This window comes from Mobula hypostoma, chromosome 22, assembly GCF_963921235.1.
Source record: "Mobula hypostoma chromosome 22, sMobHyp1.1, whole genome shotgun sequence".
Classification (NCBI taxonomy): Eukaryota; Metazoa; Chordata; class Chondrichthyes; order Myliobatiformes; family Myliobatidae; genus Mobula; species Mobula hypostoma.
The window spans coordinates 49790213-49807059 of NC_086118.1; the positions used below are offsets into that span (position 1 = coordinate 49790213).

The window sequence follows — 16847 nt, forward strand, 5'->3', positions numbered from 1 at the left end:
GCAATAGCTGGCGCTAGAGGTGATCCCATGGCCATTCTGTCCATTCGTTCATAGTAGTTCCTCTCACAGAGAAAGCATGTCGATCTAAGGGTGTGTTCGAAACGGTCAGTGGTACCCTTATCAAACCTTGACTGCAGGAGGACCAAGCTGTCTCTAATGGGATCTCTCATGAACAGGGACACCATATTGAAACTAACAATTATGTCCTCATGGTATATGATAAATGTCTTATTTCATAACTCCGTGCCAATAGATCATGTCTACAGTCTGCACTTTTCTTATTCTCAGAGCTGGTGCCGGTGAATGCCTTGCCAAGGAAAAGGAAAATCGATTTAAAACTGCAATAATTTTTCAGTTCCTCTTCTGCTAAAGAGAGATTTAATTCTGTAATTCATGCCCTATTTAGCTATGGGTATTCAAAGCACAATAGAAGCCTAACTGAAGGTTTATTATTATCGAGACCTGGAAACCATCGAGGAAACCAGTCTCCCCTCCGTGGACTCTGTACACTTCTCACTGTCATAATCAAAAATCCCACCCAACCTGGACATACTCTCTCTCCCCCCCACCCCTCCTGCCAGGCAGAAGATACAAAGGATTGAAAGCTCAGGCTGAAGGGCAGTTTTTGTCCTGCTGTTAAAAGGCTATTGAATACTTCCCTAGAACGATAAGATGGACTCATTACCTCACAAACTACAGTGCATACCCTTGCACCTTATTGTCTGCACTTCCTCTGCACTAGGCTACTGTTTTACCATGTACTACCTCAGTGCACTGTTGTAATAAATTGATCTACATGAACAGTGTGCAAGACAAGTTTCTCACTGTATCTGTGTACGTGTCACAATAAGAAACCAGGTTACCAATTGATGATGGAAGTCTCTCGTTCCTGTATTAGATTGTCCAAGTTATGCAAAAATCTCACTAGCATTATAGCTGATATGGAGTGAGCTTTATCACTTTAGTTTCATTTTAAATTGTAGGTCAAAGTAAATTTATTATCGAAGTACTATGTTCATTTCACTTTGTACTGCACTGAGATGCATTCTTTTGCAGGCAGTCACGGTAGAACAAAGAAATACAATAGGATCATAGAAAAACCACACACAAAGACTGACAGCCAATGTGCGAAAGAAGAGAAACCGTGCAAATAAATAAATATATTGAGAACGTGAGTTGTAGAGTCCTTGTAGAATCGTAGTTGCAGATATGTAGACTAGTTTTCCTGATGGTTTCCAGGATTTGATAATAATTAATGTTCAGTTAAGCTTCTGATGTGCTTTGAATATGTATAGCTAAGCAGGGCATGAAAGTGAGTCCTTAGGTTGTGGAATCAGTTCAGTGTTGAGATGAGTGAAGTTATCCACGCTGGGCCAGGAGCCTGACGTTTGAAGGAATCTGAGAAATAACAGTGGCTCAACCCATCTTTTCATCATTAGGATATCCTCATGTCCCCATAATAACTGATTTGAGGACACTGCTACATTTTACGGTTACCTAGCGTCACAGCAGGAATAATAATGCACCTACTAGAATTGACATAATACCATTTTGTTGGTTCGTCTATGGATAATGCAGATATATATAACTGATGCAATATCCAGATTAATCCAGTGAGTTAAACTTGGGTTGAGCTACTTGTCAATTCATTAGTAGCTCGCTTCGGGTAGAATTCCCAAATTTTGGAAAGTCCAATTTTCCAAATGAATCATACAAAGCTTTTCTCACCTCAGCTTATTCAAATACCTGTCTATTATGGCAGTATTTGGCTGGAAGCTGGAATAGTTTGCAAATATCCTAATGCGTGTTTCAACCAAAATAAAGTTTTGCAGGTATAAATACAACAAGAAAATATATTTGTTCAAAAAGTGACTTTGACAAGGTATTACTGGAGTACTTAGTTCTCTGCCTGGCTGTATTAGTGATTTAATAACCATCCATTTGGACTTCAACCAATGCAAATCTAAAGCCATCACAAACCTAAGGACTTCTTTTTCTTTCTCTTCTTCCACTCACTGTCTCTCTGTCCAGGAAATCTCTTGAATTTAAGCTTTATTTCCTCCCGTATCTCTGCCTCCCTGCCCAGCACCTGGTTGAAAGTATCCACACCAGGCAAAATGCCTGTGTGGTGACATAGGACTTCCCACAAAGCTATGAAGTACTGAGCCTACACAGCCCACTCAGCCCCTGGGCAAGTAATCCTTTTTATCCCAACTTCATGCCAGCACTTACAGACATTTTCCATCAGGACTTGCGTTGAGTAGGTGGCCTGATAGCAGAACTCTCACTGGCAAGAAATTGAAATCTTATTTTTCTATCTAAAATACAAAATTATAATAAAATGTGTGTTATTTCACACTCTGACACAGTTGATTTGACTGCCTTGCATAGAATCATTTTCAGTTCATCATCAAAGTCAATGAGATTCAGGATTAGGAAATTCATAATTTGAAGCGTAACATTGTGGTCAGCATAACATTACATTGTGCAGTGACCTGGGTCAATTCTGCCACTGTCAGTAAAGAATTTGTATGTTCTCCCCATGACTGCATGAGTTTCTTTCCACGTTCCAGAAGATGAACAGGTTAGTAGGTTAATTGGTCACATGGGTGTAATTTGATGGTGTGGGCTCATTAGGCATGAAGAGCCTGTTACTGTACTGCATCTTTAAATATATAGATAATTAATCAGTCTTTCTAGGAATGCATCCATTTTTAGTGTGGAATGAAAGGCAGAGTTTATGTAATACCTCTTGTAACCAGACGTTATTCTATGATGGTTCATCGGTGCTGATCTGTTCTGCTGGTTAGTAAGTGAACATCTGCCTTCACCAGCGTGCACGATGAGGATCCTGCCCTCTTCTACCTATCTGTAAAGCTCCTTGAATGCAATTAAAATTTCAAAATAATCGCATCTTTGTATTTCCTTCCCACACCATTCAAAGCTAATGCTCTTTCTTGTTCTTGGCTTAAATGATATTTAAACTTGAATCCGGTTGTATGTCAGCAACATGGATAGTGCGGACTGAGTTCTTTTGATTTCTCAGTTGCCATGTTTTTTCCTCGAACAGAATTAATGTAGTGAGCTTATTCCCACTGAAGGTATTCTGCAGACTTGTTAACTCCAGCATCCTTCCTCAATCATCACCTCCAAACAAAGAAAGCCGATTTGCGGTTTGTAGAACTTGATGCAGATCGGCTGCAACAGTGGAGCCAGCAGAAGATGACGGCACATCACAACAGCCGTGAAGGGAACCAGTCTTCTCCCCTAACCCCAGGGGTAGCAGCCTGCGCATCAGAATGCACCCTAACATCCCAGGAAGCTGTTGGGAGAACGTCATACTTGACTCAAGTAATCACACTACTGCTACTACTACCCGAGGCTGACCGCCACATTTACTTCCAGAATAAGAGAAACTGCACTTAAAAAGTAATCCCTTGCCTGTGGAGTTTTCCAAGAAGGTGGTAATCTCTGTACACATTGAAATATTTTCTAATTTCTTTCAGCATCACCCGTTTTTGTTTGTTTCATAGGATATTCCAACTGGGGCAGATAGTTGCGTGACCAGTCTTTCCTGTGATTCCAATCGTTCCCTGATTGTCAGTGGCCTCGGTGATGGTTCAGTTCGTATCTTTGACAGGAGAATGGCTCCTAATGAATGGTAGGTTCTCGTTACCTTGGTTTCGATTTTCTATTCATAGAGCACAGCAGAGTGGAGTGTTTGAATCTCAGGCAGCCACTCACTTACGGCACTGTTCCTGATGTCAATCCCGTCACAGTCCAGGAGGCAGAGTCAGTCCTGAACTTTACGTGGAACTGATTTGTGTTCTGCCCATCAGTGATTTGAAGTAGCTAGTGCAGTCTGTTAGAGAAAATGCACAGCCCTGAATCATAGTCCCATTTTGGATGCTGTGGGACTTGTTTAGAAACATTGTTATGCAAAGGACTGGGAAAGATGTCAATGAGATTGACAGAGTGCAGAGAAATTTATGAGGATGATGCCAGGACTTAAGTATCTGAGATACAAGGGAAGATTGAATAGGTTTGGACTTCATTCCCTGGAGCATAGGAGAATGAGGGGAGATTTGACAGGGGTATACAAAATTATGAGGGGTATCGATAGGCTAAATGCAAGCAGGCTTTTTTCACTAAGGTTGGGTGAGACTACAATTTGAGGCGAGAAGTGAAATGTTCAAGGGTAACTACTTCATTCAGGGTGGTGCAAGTGTGGAACGAGCTGATAGCAGAAGTGGTGAGTGTGAATTCGATTTCAGCATTTAAGAGAAATTTGGATAGATACTGGGATATGGAGGGCTATGGGATATATAGTTCAGCACACACTAGATGGGCAAAAAGGCCAGTTTCAGTGCTGCAGTGTTCTATGACTCTGTGACTTTATAATGGACAGGGAATTGCCTGCTCCATGTATATGTATTACAATATAAATATGGCCTTAATTCCTTTAACTTTAGACGATGTTTTTCTTGCTTCTTTATTTTTTAAAATGTTATGAAAAATATGCAGTAATTCTACTAACACACATCAAAGTTGCTGGTGAATGCAGCAGGCCAGGCAACATCTCTAGGAAGAGGTACAGTCGACGTTTCAGGCCGAGACCCTTCGACGACCTTGCCCAGGCCTGTGCCCTGGAAACTTCAAGGCACAAATCCATGGTCTCATGAGACTAACGGATGCCTAAAAAAAAATGTAGCCATCCAGGAGTCTCTTAAAAGATCCTATCGCTTCTACCTCCACCACCGCCACCAGCAGCCCATTTCACACACTTACGACTCTCTGCATAAAAAACTTACCCCTGACATCTCCTCTGTACCTACTTACAAGCACCTTAAACCTGTGCCCTTTTGTGGCAGCCATTTCAGCCCTGGGAAAAAGCCACCGACTATCCACACGATCAATGATAGTTTTAGAAACAAAATTAAGCATATAATGGGCTGGAAAGGTACTGTTGCAGTGGGTGAATTCAGTGATAGGGTGATTTTTAATGTTAAGTGTATTATGTTGCCCACTCAAAAGCTAAAAGCGAGCTTCTAGTGTTCTCTTATTCAGTTTTGTTACCCAAACATATTCAAATGCATTTTATGATGTGCATATATTATTTAGGCTTCACGTTTGTTCTGCAATGATTCATGTCTCATGCAATTTCAGTTTACTTCCAAACAAGAGGAGATGGTGGAGTCAACTTTTATTCACTCTGGTGATATAGATGTTACTGGCAAGGCTATCACCTATTGTACCCAGAATGTGTGACTTGCTGGGATCTTTCTACCCCATTGGTGGTCTGGAGTCAGACAGCATCCAAATTGTAATTCATAATATCCAAAACAGACCTTTTACCTCAACAGAATAATCAAAATGTTTCAAAGTCAAATAATTGGTGACTCGTATAGGATACTATCATGGCCAACTTGTGCATCAGGCTGAAATTAATGATCACTTTCACCCGGAGAATATTCCTCCCAGATCTGTTAGCACTGACCTGGGTTGTTGATTAAGTGATAATAAAACTTTGCTTAAGATTTCCATGTCTTATAAATAAATTCTGCTAAACTCACTCAAAAAATAATTGTTTGTGTATGAGAACTTCATTAACCTGGCAATTAATATTTTTAAACATTAATTTCTTAAAAACATTGCACTTTCACCTGATTTAAGATGAAGATGACAGAGGAGTAATCCAATTTCCTGGTATTTGGTGAGCCATTAAGTGAAAATGATTAGCCACAGTTTACAACAGGAATTCTGCAGATGCTGGAAATTCAAGCAACACACATCAAAGTTGCTGGTGAACGCAGCAGGCCAGGCAGCATCTCTAGGAAGAGGTGCAGTCGACGTTTCAGGCCGAGACCCTTCATCAGGCCACAGTTTAATTCAGTTGCCATGAGACCCCATTCCATAATGTAGCACTAAATAATCATGGATTCATAAAACACAGGAAGAGGCTCTTCAGCCCATCCTGTCCATGCCAGCCACTGCACTTGCCTACATTAATCCCATTCAGCTGCATTAGGTCCATGGAGTTCAATGGCTGTTGATGAGAAAAAGAAATATCCTTTTACTTCAAAGAGGAGGCAGCTGTACTTAAAGATGTATTGTAGGACATCAGGTAGGAGTTTAACCCTCATTCCAAGATGTGCTGGGTCTGACGTGACAATAATGAATAAAAATAATGGGCAGAGTTGGTGAAGTTTCTCGGGTGTCAGCATTGACTCTCCCCCCACTTGATAAGTACAATATCCTTAATATCCTGATGTGTTCTGTACTCTGTTCTGAAATGGAATGATAATCTGGCTGTTGACATTGTGATTGTTTCCACAGCCGTGTAATGACCTACAGGGAACATTCTGCATGGGTAGTGAAAACCTATTTACAGAAGTCCTCTAAAGGCAATATCATCGCTGTGAGGTAACATAAGATTTCTGTTTCTTTTTGATGAAATGACAATTTGAACTTCCAAAGATACTTCAAGTGCATATAATTACATCTGTAATGAGTTTGTAATATGTTGTGAATTATTTAACTTGAGATGAGGCTAATTGTTAATTAAATATCTCTGGATATTTCTTTAATTGAGTGAGACAGAAGCTTTGTTTTTTTTTAATTTAATATTGCAGCTGTGTGTGTTTGAGCATTGTCATCGCAGGGGAAACTGATTTATAAATCGTTAATTGAATGGGTAAAGTTAGTGAAATATTAGCTGGATTGTCATTGCTATACTAATAGCAGCAAACTGTTTCTTGCATGTTGTCCTTCTCAAAGAAATTGGTGACACTTCATGTCCTCTCCCTTGTTCAATTGTTAAGTGTAAATGGAGATGTGAGGTTCTTTGACCCACGGAAGACGGATTCATTCAATATTATCCAGACGGTAAAAGGGCTGACAGCACTGGACTTCCATCCTCAAGCTAATCTGTTTGCTTGGTAAGTGACTTCAACTTTATTTCCATTAATACAGGTGAATTAACAGAGTGGGCCTTTATTCCATGCAGTAGGTATAAACATTCATAGGACGTGATGGTATTAGCTTCACGTCGGGATTCAAGTGCATTTGTCACGTGTACATCGAAACACACAGTGAGATGTGCTGCTTGTGTTAACGACCAGCGAGGTTAACGAGGGTGTGCTGGGGATAGTCGCCACGCACATTCACGCCAACTGATGGCAGCAGTGAGAAGAGAGCACATCCCGGAAGATGGGTTCCTGCGGTGTTCTGGGGGATTCGCTGAGCCGGTGCACTGCGGCGGCATGGCAAGTACGGGCCGAATTGAGGCAGCCGGGCCTGGGCCCGAGAACAAAGAATGAGCGATGTCTGACAGTTGCTGGACAGATTGGGGTTGGATTGAAGTGGCTGGGTCCAGGCCTGGGAGCAAGAAATCGGCTGATGTTTCGCTGATTTAAGCGCAGGGCCAGAATTGAAAAGATCAGGGTGCCAGAGCCAGAGGTGAGGAATGGGCTGGTGTTCAGCTTGCTGCTCCACCAGCTGTTCTCATCTCTGCGCTGAACTGAGACTGTGGTCTGCAACTAATGCGCTCCAGAACCAGCTGCAGCTACAAACTGGCTTTGTGGCCGTGGACTCACTTTTGTGAACTTTAGTTCTGAGTGTTATTTCTTTACATTTTACTGTTTGCGTGGGAACTCGTCTCAAATCCAAAACGAAGATATCCATGAGTGTCCTCATCGAGTTCCAATACACAGATGACAACAGTGTTGCAGCTCTTTCAGAAAACCACCTACGACAGATTCTGACTGCCTTCAACTGTGCATACACGAAACTTGGACTTACCATCGATTCCAAGAAGACTCAGATCATCTATCAACCGTCACCAATTGAGACAAATCGGATAGAACCATCATTTCAACTTGGCGAAACAACCCTGGAAAACGTGGGCCACTTTCCGTATCTTGGAAGTCACCTCTCCTCCAATGTTGACCTTAATGACGAGATCCAACATCATCTTAAATGCGCTGGAACAGCTTTTGGACATCTCGGAACAAGAGTCCTTCATGATCGTGACATCCGAACAGACACCAAAATGTTAGTGTACAAAGCAGTGGTAATCCCAACGCTCCTGTATGCATCAGAAACCTGGACAACATACCGACGACATCTGAAGGCACTTGAAAAGTTCCATCAACGCTGTCTTCGAAACATCTTGAATATCAGCTGGGAAGATAGAAGAATCAACGTCAGTGTGCTAAATGAAGCAAAAATAACAAGCATTGAAGCCTACGTCATCAAGAACCAGCTAAGATGGAGCGGTCATGTTGTTCAGATGAAAGACGAACGTCTGCCAAACAAATCTTCTACTCGCAGCTTAAAGAAGGCAAACGTAAAAGAGGCGGACAACAGAAGAGATTCAAAGACGCCTTAAAAGCCAACATGAAGAAATGTAACATCGACATCAACAATTGGGAAACCAATGCCAAGGACAGGAAACTCTGACAAAACAATCATCCGAGAAGGAACAGCAACTTTCGAAGCCATCAGATGTGCAGAATTAGAAGAAAAGAGAAGAAAATGGAAAGAGAGGCAGCAACAACCAAAGCCCGACCTGCCATCTGGAACTACCTGTCCTGAATGCGGAAGAACTTTCAAAGCCAAGATTGGACTCATAAGCCACTTGAGAGCCCATAAGTAGATCAACAGAACGAAGACCATTATCCTCGACCTCAAGGGATAGCCACGACGATTGTTTGCATGACTTGCTCATTTTTCCGCACATTGTCTAACAATCTGAACCAGCTCGGATAACTTTACTCACCACAATACTAAACTGATTCCACAACTTATGGACTCACTTTCAAGGACTATTATTATTATTGTTGTTATTTGTTTATTTGTATTTGTGCAGTTTGTCTTCTTCGCACATTGATTGTCGTCTTTATATTTCAATTTGCATTGATTCTGTTGTATTTCTTCGTTTTGCTGTGAATGCCTGCAAGAAAATGAATCTCAAGGTAGTATATGGTGACATATGTGTATAATAAATTTATAGATCCCCAAGCACCTACATTCAAAGGCATCTTTAATTTTCACTTCGTTTTCCCCTGTTATTGTGGATTTATTTGTCCAAAAAATGAGTGATGTTTGTTCACGGCATTGTTTTTCTCTTTGCAACTGAATCTGAATCCTTATGCACAATGTGGCTCGTTGGAAGAGCTATCTTGTTTGTGTTTCTCTCTGCTCTCGCTCTCTCTTCATGACCCAGGAAGAACTCATTGCATTCCCAGACATAACTCACTACTTTAAAACAAGCTCTCTTTATCTCACCTTCATTTCTTGTTCTTCCCAAAGGAAATTTGTTAATCTGCCTGGTGATTTAGACCCACAGCTCTTGGAAGGCATTCAATTTACTGGCACTTTGTGTGGAAAATGACCACTGGCCGTTTTTTTAGCAGCTTCCATGGCTTGTCACAATTGATAACCATCTTGTACATTTTGTGCATCTCTATTAAAGCTTCCCTATACTCTGCCTGTCTCACACGTTTCTAAAGTCTGGTGTGACTTCTGAAGGTTTGGTATCATTCCCTTGCATTTCTCCTCATTTATAAACCCAGTAGCCCTATACTCCTGTTTGATGGTTTGTCTTTTCCTCTCACTAATAGAGATTTATCCTTGGTTCCTTCGACCCATTTGCAGTTGTGTCACTCTTATTTGATCTGCCATATGCAAACTTAGTGTTACGTTTGTCTAAGAATGGAAGCAGTGGGGACAGGAGTTGTTCTCATAGCCGTTCAAACTGCTCTGTCATTCACTCCCATTGTTGGTGAGCAAGATTCTTTATAGGGAGCATTCAACTCCAGAATAAGATCATATGACGTAGAAGCAGAACCAGACCATTTGGCCCATCAAGTCTGCACTGCTGTTCCGTCATGGCTGATTTATTCTCCCTCTCAACCCCGTTCTCTGCATTCTCCCCGTAACCTTTGATGCTCTTACTAATAAAGAACCTGTCAACCTCCAAGTAAATATACCCATTCACTTGGTCTCTACAGCCACCTGTGGCAATGAATTCCATAGATTCATCACACTCTAGCTAAGGAAATTCCTCCTGTCTTCTAAAGGGGCATCCTTTTGTTTAGAGGCTGTGCCCGCTAGTCCTAGACTCCCGCTCTGTTGGAAACACATCCACTAGGTCTTTCAATATTCGATAGGTTTCAATGAGATCCACACCCCCCGCCCCCCCAATTTTTCTGAACTCCAATAAGTAACAGCCCAGACCAGAGATACTCGTCAACCTTCTCTGGACTCTCTCCAATGCCAGCACATCCTTTCTTAGATATGGGGCCCAAAACTGCTCACAGTACTCCAAGTGTGGTCTGACCAATGCCTCGTAAAGCCTCAGCATCACGTGAATGGCCGACACTCAACAGCACTTTGAGGTGGAAGCTCCAAAGGTTCATAATCCCCAAGGGAAGAAGTCCCTCCTCATCTTACCCTGAGAATTTGTTTCCAGGCATCAAACCAAATCTTGCGAAACATCCTCTCCATCATCCGTAAGCCATTTCATCAGTTTGCTTGAAACCTTTTTATAATCTTCAGCCTGTTCACTACATTTCCACATTCTTTGACATTACACTGCATCTCAAAATCAAGACATTAATAAAATATCAGCCTTTGGGAAATACCATTGTATAATTCCCGTCTATCTGAAAATAGCTTCAACAGTACAATGGATACAGCCCAGTCAACCACAGGAAAAGCCCTCCCCACCATCCACAAGCCATGTTCTTTTCTCGCTGCTGTCATCGGACAGGACGTACAGAAGCCTAGGTCCCACACCACCGGGTTCAGGAACAGTTATTATCCTACAACCATCAGTCTCCTGAACCGGCGTGGATAACTCACTCACCTTAACACTGAACCGACTCCACAACCTCTGGACTCACTTTCAAGGACCCTGCAACTCATTTTCTTAGTATTATTTATTTGTTGTTGTTATTATTTATTTATTTGTATTTATACAGTTTGTCTTTTGCACATTGGTGGTTTGTCAGTCTTTGTGTGTAGTTTTTCAATGATTCTGTTGTATTTCTTTGTACTGTGTGAATGCCTGCAAGAAATGAACCTCACGGTAGTATATTTTTATTTTAGCAATACAGCGCAGAGTAGGCCATTTGGCACTTTGAGCCATGCCAGAAAGCAAGCCCTAACCTTCTAACCATTGACTTATATGTAATAATAAATTTACTTTCAGCTTTGAAGAATACTCAATTATTTTCTCGTCCACAGATAACTTTGAGTTTACACTTACATAGGCCTGAGTTCATGGCTTTTATAGATTTTTAACTCCAAGGATATCAGTTTTGCTGAATGTTACATGTGGTACTTTATCCAGTGTCCTTTGACCATATTAGCATTGTCATTCTCCCATCAATCCATCAAAAATGCATTTAAAGTTGACTTCAACATTTCCTTGATAGGTTGTAATTTCCCATTTTTTCCTCATAACATTTCTTTTCGTTTTGTACTGTCTCTCCAAGGCAATTGCAAAAATGCAGATGTTGGAAGTGTAAGATAAAAGCACAAAATGTTCAGTAAAAAAGTTGATGTCTAGTTTTTGTTTCTCTTTTTTTAATACTTGCTGAGGTATTATGGAAATTTAGGATACAGTTTTTTTTTCGTTATACCTAAGGAAAGTATACTTGTCCATGAGCCAGGGCATTGTATATTTATGAAGTTGCTTCCTGAGAGGGTTTTGTCCTATAAAAATAGTTTGAGTCAGTCAGCCCTCTACTCCCTGGAGTATAGAAGGATGCGTTTGAAAGAATGCAAGGTGATTTCAGTAATACAGGATTTGTGAGAGATTTCTTCAAACTGGGTAGTTTAGAACTAGAGGCACAATCTTAGGGCAAAGGACAACAGCTATCTTGATGTGTGATAAAGACAAATTATGCAAAGGATTACAAATGTTTGGAATTTCCTCCCTTGGTAGGCAATGGACATTCATTTCTTAAAAATTTATATTATATATATCATGTTTTAAGTGAGTAAGGTTCAAGGTTCAAAGTATATTTATTATCAAAGTATGTATGCAGACTACAACCCTGAGATTCATCTTCCCACCCCAGGCAGCCAGTAAACAAGGAAACACCATGGAACCCATTCAAAGAAATCATCAAAAACACAATGCAGAAAAAAAAAGATCAAATCGCGCAAACGGCAAAAAATGAGCAAAAAAATCACAATATAAAATATTCAAAGCACAGAGTCATTGAAACAGTCTAGGAATGTTCAGTTCAGTTCAATTTAGCACTGTATTGTTCGTAAACTGAGCCAGTCCGCCCAAATCAGAATCACACAAAATAGCAAGAAAAGAAAGAAGCAACCAGAAGGGCATCAGAAGATATGGGGATTTTACACAGGAATGTGGGTTTAATTGGCAGGATTAGCTATGATTCTGGTTGATGGTGGTACAGGTTTGGGAGGCTCTGCAGCCAGATATAGTGTTCCTCATCATCATCAATGCGATGCTGACTGAGCTGTAATTGCCAGCTCTATTTGTGGCATTTACCGTTCTGTAGTCTCATGGCAGCTCTCCCGAGTCGAACAATATTGATGTCAAAGCACAGGTGTGATGAAAAACGTACTTGTAGTAGCATCAAGCCGTGTCTTTCCTTAACAGCTTTAGATGCTTTCCATTCGGATGAGGTGACATTTCTGCCTTGGATGTTGTCAACATTTTAAATCTATGTGGAAAGATTTTTGATCTTCCTTTAATGTTACTTGGTAATCTATTAGAGTCATGCAGCATGAAATAAAGCCATTCAGCCCAGTTCACTTGCGCTGACTGTGTTGCCCACTGAGCCAGTCCCATCTGCCGCTGTATTCTTAGTAGCAATTTTTTTTCATTTCTGTGTTTTCTGTTTCCTTTTCAGTTCTAATTGACCTCCCATGAGCTCCAGCTTTGGTTGCTCTTTCTTCACCTCTCACAAGCACATGTTTCATCTGGAGTCAGACCACTCTTATCTGAGAGACTCCCATTTCTCAAATGCTGCTTTACCCCTCGTCTCCAGATTGTTTTTCACTCAATCTCCTCTCATCGTGCTGAAAAGAGATCTCTTCCAGTTGAATATTTTCACATTTGTCTGTTCTTGTCCATTCTCATTTCCATAATGACTGTAAGCCTTCATGTTTCTGTAAGTCTAATGATTTCTGACCTTCCTCATGTCACTGCTAAGGATGACTTTGATCTTTTCTTCCCACGCACTGACTCCAGTATTCCCACAACTGTTGGCATGAAAGCTCAGAACAAATCCAACACATACCCTTTCCATTGCAAAGATAACCTGAAAACGTATAATAACCAACACACACAAAAAATGCTGGTGAATGCAGCAGGCCAGGCAGCATCTATTGGAAGAGGTACAGTTGACGTTTTGGGCCGGGACCCTTCGTCAGGACTAACTGAAAGAAGAGATAGTAAGAGATTTGAAAGTGGCAGGGGGAGGGGAGATCCGAAACGATAGGAGAAGACAGGAGGGGGAGGGATGGATCTAAGAGCTGGAGAAGGGAGAGGATCATGGGATGGGAAGCCTGGGGAGAAAGAGAAGGGGGGAGGGGAGCCTGGAGGGTGGAGGGCAGGCAAGGAGTTATAGTGAGAGGGACAGAGGGAGAAAAAAAGAGAGAAAAAAAAGGGGGGGAATAAAAAATAAATCTTTTAAATATATTAAATAACTAGATAAGGGATGGGGGTGTGAAGGGGAGGAGGGGCATTAACGGAAATTAGAGAAGTCAATATTCATGCCATCAGGTTGGAGGCTACCCAGACGGGATATAAGGTGTTGTTCCTCCAACCTGAGTGTAGCTTCATCTTGACAGTAGAGGAGGCCGTGGATAGACATATCAGAATGGGAATGGGACGTGGAATTAAAATGTGTGGCCACTGGGAGATTTTGCTTTCTCTGGCGGACAGAACGTAGGTGTTCAGCGAAATGGTCTCCCAGCCTGCGTCAGGTCTCACCAATACATAGAAGGCCGGACCGGGAGCACCGGATGCAGTATATCACCCCAGCCGACTCACAGATGAAGTGTCGCCTCACCTGGAAGGACTGTCTGGGGCCCTGAATGGTGGTGAGGGAGGAAGTGTAAGGGCATGTGTAGCACTTGTTCCGCTTACAAGGATAAGTGCCAGGAGGGAGATTGGTGGGAAGGGATGGGGGGGGCGAATGGACAAGGGAGTCACGTAGGGAGTGATCCCAGTGGAAAGCGGGGGGGGGGAGGGAAAGATGTGCTTGGTGGTGGGATCTCGTTGGAGGTGGCGGAAGTTACAGAGAATTATATGTTGGACCCGGAGGCTGGTGTGATGGTAGGTGAGGACCAGGGGAACTCTATTCCTAATGGGGTGGGGGGAGGATGGGATGAGAGCAGATGTGCATGAAATGGGAGAGATGCGTTTGAGAGCAGAGTTGATGGTGGAGGAAGGAAAGCCTCTTCCTTTAAAAAAGGAAAACATCTCCTTCGCTCTGGAATGAAAAGCCTCATCCTGAGAGTAGATGCGGCAGAGACGGAGGAATTGCGAGAAGGGGATGGCATTTTTTCAAGAGACGGGGTGGGCAGAGGAATAGTCCAGGTAGCTGTGAGAGTCCGTAGGCTTATAGTAGACATCAGTAGATAAACTGTCTCCAGAGATAGAGACAGAAAAATCAAGAAAGGGGAGGGAGGTGTCAGAAATGGACCAGGTAAACTTGAGGGCAGGGTGAAAGTTAGAGGCAAAGTTAATGAACTCAACGAACTCAGCATGCGTGCAGGAAGCAGCGCCAATGCAGTCGTCGATGTAGCAAAAGAAAAGAGGGGGACAGGTAACAGTATAGGCATGGAACATGGATTGTTCCACAAAGCCAACGAAAAGGCAGGCATAGCTGGGACCCATACGGGTGCCCATGGCTGCACCTTTAGTTTGGAGGAAGTGGGAGGAGCCAAAGGAGAAATTGTTAAGAGTAAGGACTAATTCCGCTAGACGGGGGAGAGTGGTGGTAGAGGGGAACTGGTTAGGTCTGGAATCCAAAAAGAAGTGGAGATATAATAACCTGCTATTTGCATAAAACTCACATAGAAAGTGACACAACGTGAATGTCAGGCTCCATTCTCTGTTATTATATCATTGGGTCTTTTTGTTCAAGTTCAAAGTTCAAACTTTCAAATTAAATTTATTATCAAAATACATACATGTCAACATATACAAGCTTGAGATTTTCTTGTGGGCATACTCAATAAGTCCGTAATAGAATCAATGAAAGACAACAGTTTTGCAAAAGACTGCAAATACAAAAAGAACAAAAAATAATAATAAATAAATAAGCAATAAAAATTGAGAATATGAGATGAAGAATCTTGAAAGTGACTCCATAGGTTGTGGGAACAGTTCAGTGATGTGGCAGCTGAAGTTACCCTGTTTGGTTCAGGAGCCTGATGGTTGAGGGGTAATAACTGTTCCTGAACCTGGTGGTGTGAGTCCTGAGGTTCCTGTACCTTCTTCCTGATTTTGTGTGTGGGAGAGTGGAAAACTGACTCTGAAGTTTTCCATTCAGGGGTGCTCATTTCTCTTCCTGGCATTTATTATGTTCTTGCTGCAGCAAGCAGTGTCTCAGATTTTGATCCTCTTCAAAATACTTTGGTTTTTGACATCTCTTCTTAAATTCAGCATTTTGCAAAGAAATAAAAAAAGATTGTTCCATTATGAACATGAGCTTCTGAGATGCTGGAAATTTTGAGCAACCCTCACAAAGTGCTGGAGTGCTGGTTTGATGCACAGAACGAAGTGCTGCTGAGGAAGGCATCCTTCCCCCCCAGGGGAGCAGGCATTCCATCTGGCTAAAGTTGAGGTGTGGGAGACCCTGGCCAGAGTCAACCCACACAAAGCTACAGAGCCTCATCATATACCAGGTCAGGTTCTGAAAGACTGTGCAGCCCAGCTGACGAATATATTCAACACCTCTGGAACAATCCACTGTCCCCTCAGTTTTCAAGGTGCGACCATCATTCCAGTGCCAAAGAAGGCGACAATAACCTGCCTAAATGACTATCATCCGGTGGCATTAACATCAATCGTTATGAAATGCTTTAAGCAGCCGGTCATGGACCACATTAAAGCCTTTCTCCCGGCTACACTGGACCCTTTCCAGTTAGTTCACTTATTGCTCAAATCGATCCACTGATGATTCAATAGCCTCTGCCCTGTCCTACCTGGAAGATGGGGTCTCATATGCCAGACTGCTGTTTATAGACTTCAGTTCGGCATTCAACACCATCATACCCCAGAAACTGTCCTCACTGGGTCTAAACACCTCCCTCTGCAAATGGATACTGGACTTCTTAACAGTAAGGCCACACTCACAGTTGATTTACCATGCACAGTGAAAGAAAATAGGAGCTCAATATTCAAAGCAGTGACAAATAATTGCAAAAATTATTCAATTGTAAATTTAAAGCTACAGGTAGAATTATTGTAGAAACAATTTTCATCAGCAATTTTAAGTGTACATTAGTAGTCCAACTATTCACTACTTGATTGCTTTGCTTTTTCACCTTTCTATGAGATGGATGGGCTTGGTGCAGTGATATCAGCTTCTCAACATCAGGCTGAAGGTCACTCGGAAGAAGTCTCAGATCCCCACGTTCAGTAATTTGCAGTCTGTTTTGCTTTTTTGAAAGAAGTTGGGTGATTGCACTGAAACTGCATTCCACTAAATATGATTTTGGAAAGGCAATAAAGAATATCTTGACCTTTTCCAGAGTGCAGGATAGTGTTCAGACATTGTGGTATGATTTTTTTAAGCCGCAGATTCAGCTCGAAATCATTTTGTAGCGAGATAAGTTTGCTGACAATA

General features: G+C 41.9%; 1 protein-coding gene across 1 annotated transcript in view; it reads left to right on the forward strand.

Annotated features, from left to right (window-relative positions):
- The window catches only part of rptor (regulatory associated protein of MTOR, complex 1), a 500247-nt gene that overhangs the window by 469859 nt on the left and 13541 nt on the right, over positions 1-16847 (forward strand). The window contains exons 30-32 of the mRNA XM_063030532.1: positions 3534-3661; positions 6337-6423; positions 6822-6938. Of these exons, the coding sequence (XP_062886602.1) occupies positions 3534-3661; positions 6337-6423; positions 6822-6938 (332 nt within the window). The remainder of the gene's footprint in view (positions 1-3533; positions 3662-6336; positions 6424-6821; positions 6939-16847) is intronic.